The sequence below is a fragment of the Pempheris klunzingeri genome, chromosome 18 (assembly GCF_042242105.1).
Source record: "Pempheris klunzingeri isolate RE-2024b chromosome 18, fPemKlu1.hap1, whole genome shotgun sequence".
Taxonomy (NCBI): Eukaryota; Metazoa; Chordata; class Actinopteri; order Acropomatiformes; family Pempheridae; genus Pempheris; species Pempheris klunzingeri.
In genome coordinates, this window is record NC_092029.1 from 13280082 (window position 1) to 13292080 (window position 11999).

At 43.8% G+C, this 11999-nt stretch overlaps 1 protein-coding gene across 1 annotated transcript in view; it reads right to left on the minus strand.

Annotated features, from left to right (window-relative positions):
- The window catches only part of LOC139218235 (pleckstrin homology domain-containing family G member 1), a 31380-nt gene extending 20127 nt beyond the window's left edge, over nt 1-11253 (minus strand). Inside the window, exons 1-2 of the mRNA XM_070849796.1 lie at nt 11218-11253; nt 1174-1745 (exon numbers count right to left, since the gene is read on the minus strand). Coding sequence (XP_070705897.1) covers nt 1174-1745; nt 11218-11227 — 582 coding nt within the window. The 5' untranslated portion in view covers nt 11228-11253. The remainder of the gene's footprint in view (nt 1-1173; nt 1746-11217) is intronic.
- Between the last annotated feature and the right edge of the window lie 746 nt (nt 11254-11999).

The window sequence follows — 11999 nt, forward strand, 5'->3', positions numbered from 1 at the left end:
ATTCACACCCAATCGATTCAGATTACGCTGCAGGATGTAAATGCAAAACACACATCACATATGGGCGCCACATTTGAGCACAGACGATATTCATTTTAGGTTTCACGGAGATCCAAAAAAAGCTGAATAGAGAAACAAAGAGGAGAAAAGGAGAAAGGAGAACAACCTTTGATACAAACCACTACACCCAATATTTAACAAAGCCACTAAAGCACTGACTACAGGCAATGTGTATCCTTGCAGTTCAAAGCCAACCTCACAAAAAGAGTGTGTTTATCCGAGTATGTGCGTACAGTATTGTGTGTGTGCTTAAAAATGTCTAAAGTTTTCAATATGTGCCTGTGCCTGCAGCACAAAGGCACCGGTGTCGTGTAACTCAGCCAAACCCCGCCTGCGAGCGCAGGTGACCTTATTGTATTGGAGGTTCCCAGCAGGCAACGAGCTGTGTGTGTCACGTGTGGGAGGAAAAGCCACAAAGACCCTAAGGATGTGTGTTATCTGGTGATTTAAAGCCCCATATTCCTCCTGAAAAGACCAAGGTCGAGCACTTGACTAAATTTATGACTGTCTGATTGCTGACCTCAACTGGGTCAGCAGGGAAATATTTTAGTTCAATCTGTTTATTTTTTGCCCGAGAAAGATGGGAAAGGTTTAAAAGTCTTCTATTCCATTTTCTGCCTCTATATACTGACTTAGTACAATGGTTCTTAACCTGGGGGTCTCAGGTTGACAGATTATTAACAGAAAGGAATAGTATGAAAAGATATATTCATGCTACACAAAATTATTTTTATTTTTTCAGACTTTACTCTGATGTTTGTTTTTATCTCTTTGAATTATACTGAATTAGTTTGTCACTGTATAATGGATTATTTTTACACTGCTGATTTGGTACTTTCTTCTACCACTGTTTAACTGTTAAACAAAGTCAACGTTGTTAACATAAGTTAAGTATTCTGGAACAAATCAGGACTATTTCTCATTAAATGTTTTAATTTCACACACATGTCCTGAGAGGTCACATTTGGAGCTGATATAATCGGCAAAACCACAAATTTGTTCAAGGCCTCGCTCTACATTTGAAGTCTTGCCCAAATGTAGGATCCGTCTGCTTCTAATTTCTTAGCCAGGTTGTGTTTAGTTAACATGTTATTGTGGTTGAGTGCTCCTCACCTCTACAATGCTACGCAGATCCTGGACGTAGGTTCTTTCTGTGTCCAGTATCTCCTGCACCACCCGGTCCACATATGTCCTGGGTCCTTGCACCTGACCTGTCCGCTCTCCTCCATCGGGGCCCCGCTTGGGCTCTGAATGTTCTGTCAGAGTCTGTCCACTGCCCTGTCTCCCATGTCCCCTCCCTGAGTCCATCCCTCCATCATTTCTGTCATCTTCCTCACGGCATCCCAGCTGCCGGGCTGGGACCAGTTCCAACCTGATGGCCCCAGAGTCCTGATCTGAGGTCACAGGGTTACAGTGAGGGGCAGGAACAAGGGTGGAGCGGCTGCCCAGCGAACAGTGACTGTCCCGGGAGGAAGCGGAGGAAGAGGTGGAGCTGTAGCTGATCGGCCTTTCGACGCTGTCGGGTGATGAGTCCATGCTGAGTGCGGAGCAGTAGCGTGAAGAGGTGTGACGGTAGGCCGGGTTGCGGAGGCAGCGGGCCGGTATGTCAACGGAGCTCAGGACTGAACCGGAGTCCGGGACTTCTGGAAGAGGAGGCAACACATCAGGCAGGTAGTTGTAATCGTCTGGAGAGGAAATCAGAGAACAAAAGAGATTCAAAGTCAATAGTGTTTAAATTCTACTTCTTGAATTTCAAGGTCATGCTTGATATTTAAACGTCTATTCAGACCAAGACATACACACACTAGCTTCCCCATTTATTCCAATGAAACAAAATGCAAACTGATCCACCATAACATGGTGTAAAGCAAAGAAGCTGTTCATGGTTCAAGTTGTCCAGTGCAGTGTCAACTGCAAACACAGAGGTGACCATGGCAAGTATTGCCTGCTCCAGAGTTACACAGTCTGGGCTCAAAGTTACATAAATAGCTGTATTGTGTTTTGGTGTGCAATATATTTGCAAACTGGACTTCCTGGTCTGTATTTCCTCTACTGTCTGTACTGACCTGTAACAACATGCCCAGCCCCTGGTGCTGCAGTGTTATTGTTGGTGTGAATGTGCCCTAAGCAATGGCTCTGCCTATTGCGTTTTTAAATATATGGTTGTCATATTAATCATGATGCCCAGTTACTATTACTGCTAACAAACAAGACCACGGTCTAGACAAACCATATCACACATCACTCCAATATGTGTCAGCAGAATTGCTGTCCTGGTCTTTCTAAATAAATGGTTGCATATCCAATACATGTTGTTGCTGCCAATCACAATGATGTTGCTATTTGTTTTGGGCCTCTTTGAATGAAAATATCAGTTTTCTTCCTCGTGAGATCAAGAAAACCTAGATATATTTTGAGCTATCAAGGAAAATGCACGAAATCTGGCACAAAATGTAAAATGTGATGTCAGTCATATGAGTCAAATCAGGTCAACTGTTTTGCACTAATGATTCACTGATGCTGGAGAGTCTCACACTGAGCTGTTAAAATTCAAATTAAATTCACACATTCGACAAGCACTGGCTGTATTTCCCTCTCTGAAACTAAGCGGTAAAAAGACTCACTGTATGTTACTTCTAACACTTACAATACCACTTTCATATTCTTACAGGCTCTATCTGTTCAGCATCCCAATTCCTGACATTCCAGCTGACCACAAGCTGACTGACCACCCGCCATACGTAGAGCACTAGCCCTCCCAGAATTGGCCTCAGTTCCACCCGAAGAAACATTTTACATATGCATGGAGCTGAACAGTGAGGGAGAACACACACAGAAAAACAGACAAATAAATTAGAAATCACACATTTCTGTTTCCTAAGTGGTAAATGACCATTTTTGCAGTAAATCAGAGAAAGAGATCGAGTTAAATAACAAGATTAAGTGTAATACTGAGAACACTCTGCTCTGAAGCAATGAATGAGAGCCCTATTTCCATGGAGGAGGGACAAGTTTGTGTGTGCGCAACTACAGGAGTCTACTTTGCATCCAGCCGGTGCCAAACTGGCTCACAACCTTGTGTCTGTGGAGAGATCCGTGAAGATATGATTACCAACTCCCAGGGCCCCACAGCCAGGCCAGCAAAGTGAAACCACACAAGCAGCGCATCACACAGAAGCGTTCCAAGTTTCCCTAAATGTTTTCCAAGGTTTTGCTTCAAGGGAAGGCCAGCTTTGACGAGAAGAGCGAATAAACACAACAAACAAGCGAGGGAAGGTTAACATGCAAGAGCCTCTTACTGGCTCATTGGCAGTTTGACACTGGTCTTTATCATCAAAGCTCGATACGCCAGTGACCCCGCAGCTCGGGTGTTGTGGCAACACTGAGATCCAGCGCCCTATAGGACAGCGTCGCTCTCTCGCTGCCAGCAGCACCGGCTCAGCCTAAACCCGTCTCACTTCAAAGCATCAAAGATCACAGACTCACGTTCAAAAACATGAAACGTGAAACTGGGAACAAGCACAAAGAATACCACTTGCTCATCTTTCAAATAGGTACCTTGAAGGTCTTTTTGCTATGGTGACACCTCTTTTGAGGGCACTTTAGCAGCAGGCATGCTTGTTAGACTGGTCTGTGACTGAAAAAAGATCACAGGTTCGATTCTGGCAGCCAAGACTAATACCGAGTTAAGAAACTGAACCTACAGGTTCCTGCTCAGGCTGGGTCTGCATTTACAAAAGCTTAGATTGACATGTGAACGAGCATATTTCCCAAAATATTGAATTATTCTTTTAAGTATAATATTGAATCTGCTCATTGATTCCGTTCTTCATCAACTCCAGAAAGAAATATCTGGCTTCTTAGCGGGTAATTGCTCATTTTTCTTCACTAGCTAGTTGTTAACGTTGTCTGTGCTTTGTTTGTTGCTGGGCATGGAGCACACAGTAAGTTCATCACACTGTTCATCACTGAAAACAGTTCCCTGCTGCGTCTGGAAACAAGGTTGATGAGGAGTTTGTAGGCCAACCAAAACCATCAGCTAAACCAGGTACAAATGCTCAGCAAAACAGCAAAGTTAGGTGATAATTCCTTGCATTGTTTGTCACTACGATTGATACGTTTCAAAGATGCTGATTTAATCCATTGACAATATAACAAATATTGAGCCAAAAATCACCTATAGCAGGTGAGTCAAGTCTGTCCCGCTTCACTGAACCATCATGCAAGTTTTTCACAGCAGTATGAAATGAAGTGAATTCCTCGTTACATTGTTCCTAGGAGGAGAACTTGAGTGTTTTGAAATCCACCTCTCAAAAACAACTGTGAAGGGGAGAGTCTGATGCGCTGAATCACGGCTTTCTCTAGTTTTAATTTTGCTGCGCTGCCGTGCCAAGAAAAGCAGGAAGGAATTGGAGCGTCCAAAAACTGAAGTGGCATGAAACTGTATTTTCCTCAGACAAGTTTGGAACTGATTTACCGTGTGTGTGTGTGTCCATCCAAATGTTTGCACTCCCAGGCCTGACCCACTTTTTAACAATTACAGATCAGAAAGGAGAAAGAATCTAGTGGGTGAAAACAACCACACACATAAACCAGCAGCCTTGGCTTTTCGATAAGCAACACACTGCTTTCAAGTTACCGAAGACAATGCACAAAGGGTTATGTTATATTGCATACCATGACATTAATAGGTAACTGACCATTTGACAAATCTATGATATATGCTTCCTTATCACAGCAGGCGATGTATGTAAATCTGTGGTGTGTGTGTATATTTCACACAAAATGCATTTCGTTTATCACTCAAAAGATAACACTAACTGAGCTAATAACTTAATGGTCCTCACACCAGCTATTGCGGCTAGATATGGGCAGGCAGAGTGTGCACACCTGCAACCTGCACACACAGACAGACACACGCACACATGCACACACACACACACACACACACATACAAGGAGAGCAAATACATGGAGAGAATCCATGTGTTTCCGTTTGCAGTGAAACCCAAACATCACAGAGAGAGATTGCTCCATCTTGTGTTTGCCCAGCCCCTCCTTCCCACCTTCAAGCCTCATGTTTGGGGCACACCCTGACCGTTTCCTGGGTGAACTGGCTCTTGTACACACACGAACATGCAGACAACCAGCACCATCCCCTCCTCAACACACACACAGACAGAGAGCAAAGATGGCCAAGCTTTAGTTACCTCCTGTCCAGATTATGTTCAACCTGATCCTTGTAAATGATCTCTAATTATAGTCCTAAACATGCAGGTTGGGACTGTTTCTCCTCTGTGTGTGTGTGTGTGTGTGTGTGTGTGTGTGTTTGCGTGTTGCACGTCCGTGCATGGGGGGATTAGGATAGTGTGTGAGGGCAGCATTTCCTGCCAGACTAGAGAGGGAGTGATTCAGCGAGTGCCTGAACAACCTGGCTTCAATCTCTGGCTTTCATTTTAGTTGAAAAAGACAAAGAGCTGGGGCGCTTCTCTGTTCAGCCAAGTTTAATATGTAGGACATCAGGCCTGTCTGGAAGGCAAACAGTGAGAACCAGGAGGAACCAGACTGAAGACTGAGCAGACAATGTACCCAGAAGGTGCAAAACACTGGCAGGCAAATGTGGTGTTGTACTCTTGGGAGAGTGTGGTGGTTCTAAAAAGTAAACACAACTCTTCAGATTCATTTTTAGATTATAAAAAATATGTGTGAACGTTTTTGTTCATTTTGACCATTAATAAATAGGAGAAAAATTATAAAACCATCTTAAGTACAAACACTTTAATACTCAACAACTTTCACAGACTGTGGTGCTTATTCAGCAGCTTATCTGGAAAACATATTTTACATTTTACACTTTTGAATTGAAGCATTTTCAGAGCTGAGGTTTTACAGTCAAATGCAGTGATCTTGCAATAGGAAACAACAATCTCTGGAAGGGTTAGGGTTAAGTTGCTCAGCTGTTTTTCCATCTGCTGTGATACACTTAAAAGCTCCAGAACAGGCACTAAATGGACCTTGGGGTGAGATTGTTGTGTGTCAAATGGGGGGGGGGGGGGGGGGTCAAGAGATACATTATACCTCTTATACTGCCTGAATAATGAAAGCAAAAGACACTTGAACTGCCCAGTTAACTAATAAAGATGAGACACTGTGTCAGAGCTGCTGACTTCCCCCCATCGATGCAGTCGGCCTCGCTACCTGTCCAGCCAGGTTTAATGACTCATGCTACACTTAACCCGACCACTTCAGTCGCACACTTTATGGTCATCTGAAGTACTCCTTACTCTGGAGTGGTCAGCAAACAGCTGTGAGCACCCTCACCTCTTCACGGCCCTGATGATCCTCACAAGTAGCTCAAACAGCTCTGTGAGTATTTTGTAATGGGTATGTGAACATCCTATGTAGACAAGTTTAGAAAATATTTCAAAGTGAGATGTCATATGTAGATATTGGATACAGAAAAAAATTCCCTGTGTTTATTTTGAGTTGTGTGGTGTCTCTAATCATTGGGTTGAAAACAAGCGTAATAAACTGACAATGTCTACGATGCCGGTTCCAACAGCAAAGCCTACAGCAAGGGAGTATCCCTCAGTAATAAAACACAGCCCCGGGAAAATCAAAGAGGGGATTTCGTACTGAAAAGACCAACTTTGGAAAATACCCACTAGCTCCAAAGGCTCACATTAGATTTGGCTGAACTTTGAAAGGCATTTGTGCAGAGAGTGGGGACTGTGCCATGCAAGGCAGACAACGGATCAGGGTCAGTTTAGAGAGGAGGAATGACTGCAGTGACCATTGAAAGGGGCAGACACACTGATACAGACCGCACAGACTTGCATGTAGTTCTACCTCGGCTACTTTGGGTGCCTGCATCTGGGTGCACAGTCCATGTAGTCAGCTCGAATGTGGAAAGTAAAAATTGGCTTTAACTCGTTGGGTAGTGAGTTTTACATTAATATCTACTTCCTTTAAGCCTTTAATGAACCTTTAGTGTACCTATTGCTAACTGTGTTGCTACTGCTGGGGCAAAAGAAAGAACCGGGGGATCCAAATTGAAGGAAGCTGTCACATTAGCTGCTTAATTATCCAATTGACCTTCAATCCGCATAACTTTACTGTGGTAAGTAAGAAGCAATGTCAGTGGAGCAGTCCTCTTCACATGCATTTTGCCATGAACAAAACTAACCACAACCAAAGGTATCAGCTGCACAATCCACAAGTAGTCACAACATTTCCAAGCCTACAAGCCATTTATCTTATGAGGATCAATGAAATTCACATCAACATAATCATTAACAACATGACATCAGCAAGCAGAGACCAGGACAACGGTGCATGTTGATTAGCTGTAAGTGTTTATCTTCCTTCTTTCCATCTGTTCCACTCTTGCTTCCACTTCCTCACTCACTCCTTTTTCATTAAAGTCAGTAACATCAAATTCTCACGACATTACCGCCTCCATTCCATTGCCATTCCTATTATACATTCAAGCTCAGTATATGTTTGGTAGATCATAAAGTACCTCCAAGATTGCTGTGTGCATATGAGCTCCGCAGAACATTCCTATGGGCTCAGACCATCCCTCTCCAAGCATATACTTTACTATGTAAAAATACACATTGACCGGCCTGTGTATGTGGCTACAGACCACCAGGGCTCACATTTGCATTTGGAGCACATGTGTTCATAGCACTCCCTATTCACACTCAGATTACTGAGTCTCTTCTGACTGGACCATCAAGGAGGATATCACAACGGGCTGTGTCTCATTACTTTTTGATCTTGTGCTCAATGCCTAGGAGAGTTTTAAACCTTTTAACTGCCTCAATTGTTACCTGAAAACAGGATTTTGTGGACATATTCTGGTTATCTTCTAAATGTAGATTCAGCTAAATAGAATCTGCATTCAAATAGCTTAACAGACAGTTAACACAATTAAGGAAGCAGAAAAAACTGTCAATAACAACAGGCAGAATAGCATTTTGGAAAAGAAAGAGCAGAACTGTGTCTCTTGAAATGCAATGATTGGCACATATGCAAAATATAGCATGTTTTTGTGACAAATATGTACTCTCCAAAACACAATTAGGTACTAAAAGGCTTCATATCTGGTCTCATGTGGACAAGAAGAAGACACTTATAACAACATTCACAGATGAACAGTTTAATCGGTCTTCAACTGTTGGCTTACCAGCTAGTCAGAGACTCAAACTGACAGCATCACAAGCACTGAAAGTCTGAAGCTTTTGTCCCAGAGAGGATTGAGTTAACCAGACAGGACTTGACCACACACTTTGTACAGCTCATAGATCCTTTAATCAACCTTGTTTGTCCGTGTGTGTTCTTGTTTATTCTGCCACAGCCCTACCAGATGGCAGCTGAGTTCAATGCCATGCAGCCCATTGCTGACTTCACAGTCCTACAGCACTCAAGTGCAGTGAAAATGTAACTGAATCCAGAGGACGTTTTGATGACGAGGACAAAAAATAATATAAACAGTTGTTTTGCAAGTACAAGCTGGACGTGGAAGCGTTTGTGCAAGTGATAGCCCAGCTGTTCTTGCCTTGACTTTGGGAGCATCTTGGTAACACTTTCATTTAAAAAGAAGACATAATGGGGAAACACAGCAAAAAGAGGACATGTGTGACTGTGAGAGAGTGAGAAATGAGGAGGAGAGGACCCAAAAGAATGAAAGTAGGAAGAAGAGATGAGAGAAAAGGCCAAAGGTCAAACACCACCCACTCCCCTCTTCCATTTCCCACTCGCTCTGTCTCATTTTGAATCCCGCCTTTTGTGGTACTTTAACTCTGCAAAGTTCTCTCTATCTCCAACCAATCCTCTCAGTCAGCACCTAAACCTTCACCTTTTAAACCATCAAATACAAACTTTGGATAGTTTTTGTTGCCTGCGGGCCGAGCAGAGAGACAGCAGCACAATGAAGCACCGAAGTCCTCTCTGTCCGTTTAGTTACGGCCTCACATCTTCCTCTGCGTCCACTTAAGGTCACTCTCCATTCCTGATAGAGACGCAGGCTTGATCTCAACTGACGCTAAGGACCTTAAGGTGTCACTCAGGATTTCACACCGCAGCCAAACAACTGCGGAGGAGCAGAGGAAGACAAGGAGAGAGGGCAGAGGTGGGAGAGACGGAGAGAGGCGAGGGATGAGATTTGAGACAGGAGGGCGGGATTTCCTCTGAGCAACTTATCACTGGACCAAACAAAGAGCCGCACAGGCCGGGGACACACATTATAATGCAGATGTTTCAGGAGGATGGATGGAGAAAGAAAAGAGGAAGAAAAGGAGAAAATAAGCATTCCCTCTTTACTGTGTTGGCGCAGAATGAGCCGCACAAGCTCCGACAGTATTTCACACACCTCAACACGCGTCATGACTGGTAGAGACAGAAGTTTAACTTGATGTGTGGCTTAATAGACTCCTGTGGCTTTCACTGCCTCACAAACATGGCTGAAGTAAGCAAACGTACAGCTGGGAGGCTAATTAGCAACAAATGGCATTTCCTCGTAATAAAGTAAAACACTGAAACGATTAAACATCCATCATGCCCTGGCGCATACACACATTTAAGACAGATTGACACCCTCTTATCTTCAGGCTGTGTTTATGAGAGTTAAAGCCTCGTCTCTAGTAGAGCCTCCCTGTTTGTCACTAACACTGCAGACATCAGCAAGGAATGTGCGTCGTAGTTTTAGCTGACAGCACCGGTGTTTAGACTCTGTGGGAAAAACAGCAAACTTACACCTCTCTATTTTCAGACGCATACACACACACACACTTTCACACCCACCCTTGGGACACTCATACGACCCTTGCTGCACATACCCTTGGCCTCCCTCTGAGGGTGACACACTAGCCTCATTCTCTGACCCGACTGGATTTCAGCCCGGAGAAAAAAAAGCTCGCCACTGGACTCTCTGCATCCACGTCCGTCATTTAAGTTGTAAGTCCTGTGGCTACGCACACACTGAGGCATGAGATTGGGACACTATTGATTTGTTTTTTATATTAGACAGATTACTCCAAACGGACCTGCCTCCCACTCTGCCTTCCCCTCCACCCATCCCTGCCCCTACAGGGCTGCAACTCCTTGCACGTGAGTGCTCAGGATAGGGGGCAGATGTCCTCCCAGAGGACTGGGCTAGCAGGGTGGGAGGAGGAGGACCGAGGGGTCCATTGTCTCCGGCACCTTTTAACCAAAGAGTTTGCTCTAAACAGTAATTATTCCCCCCTCCTCTTCTCTATCCCCATTTGTAGCCACCCCCAAATGCTGCCCTTAGGGCTCTAATTTGGGTCACAGGCTGCAGAATGGCATCTCAACACACACTAACACATGTGCTGGCCTTAAGAGATATGGCATAGAAAAAACACAAAAGCAGAATTGAGTTACAGGCCAATTTTTTTGTCTTATTTTCTTAAATGCACAAAAAATTTGATATACACAAACTTAAAATCACGCAATACGTTTTTAAATTTTCTGCAATGTGCGCATTTAAATTACATAAGTGATTTCCAACAAAGTAAAACAAACAAACAAAAACCCTGGGCTCATGAAAGAACAGCAGAAAACCAAGAACACAATCATCACAGCATCATTAGGAATTCAACCCGCAACGTCTGCGAGAAAGCAAACATGCTCCATTCAACAGCAGGGGTGAGAAAACAACCAGAAGACGCTGTTCATACAACTGTACCGCTGAGAGACAGACGCTGCAAAGTCACTTCACACAGTGCTGTCAGCTGTGGAAAAAATATCACACACCATACAAAAGAGCCACTAAGACAAACAGCCAAACCATCAATGGCTAGTAAACAGGCTTTGTATTTATAAGTTGCTAAAGTTTCACCAGATGCCACTTGAAAAGAACCAGTTTTTCTGTAATGCCAGCACATGATGTTGTATTCTGGTCATTCAAACAGCCTCGTCGTTTGACCAGAGAGAAAGCAGGATATTATTCTACATTTAAGCCTGTTTGACGAGGACTGCAGACATGCAACACCTTTGTCAGCAAAATCTAGTCCCACCACATCACAGATTCACTTCATCTCTGGAAAAAAAAAACTTGCGTGAGTCTCCATAATTTGATCATGCTGGGAAACATCAGTGAATATATTTGAAAAAAGAACCAGCACCTACTTACCGGTAGGCATTGTGGCTTGGCTCCCCTTCAACAGGAATTAGAGTAAACCAGGCTGAGTTTTTTTTTATTTTCTTGCAAAAAAAAAAACGAGGTGCAGGTTTTAAAGGAAAACAGGACTTCCCCAGCAGGTCACATTTCCAGAATATTCCAAACAGTATTCCCAGCAAAGCCTGAAAAAGAAAAATCCCAAACTTTCCCACTCATTGTGAATCCTCTCTCCTGGAAGCAAACGTGCAGTCCGCTCCTCCAATATACACACAGGAGCATACACTCCTCTCAGGCTGTGTTTTCTCCTGAGCACAAACACACTCCTCTGGCTGATGTGGTCTCTCCTTTGCTTTCTTTCACTTTATTTTGCTGAGGATCTCCTCTTCTCTTTCTGAATGCCTCCCTCTCTCCCTCTCTTTCTCCTGTGGCAACACATCCACTGCCTGCATGTGTGTGTGTCTAAAAGTGTTCATGTGTGTGTTTGCATGTGAGTGTGTGTGTGTATGTGTGTGTCAGAGTGAATGGCCTCTGGTCTCTACTGCTCCCTCCCTGCTGGGTATTCCCCTCCCCCTGACTCCTCCTCCATCTCTCCCACAGCAAATTACAAGGAGCCGGGAGTTCCACATTAAGTGCCTCCTCTGCTTTTTCCTCTGTCTTTCCCCTCTTTTATCTTTTTCTCCCTTTTTTCATTTCTTCCTCTTTTTCTCTCTCTTTCCAAAATCAAACTTTTAGCTTCGTATACAACTCTTGTAGGGCTGGCGACACCTTCTCTCTCTCTGTGTGTGTGTGTGTCT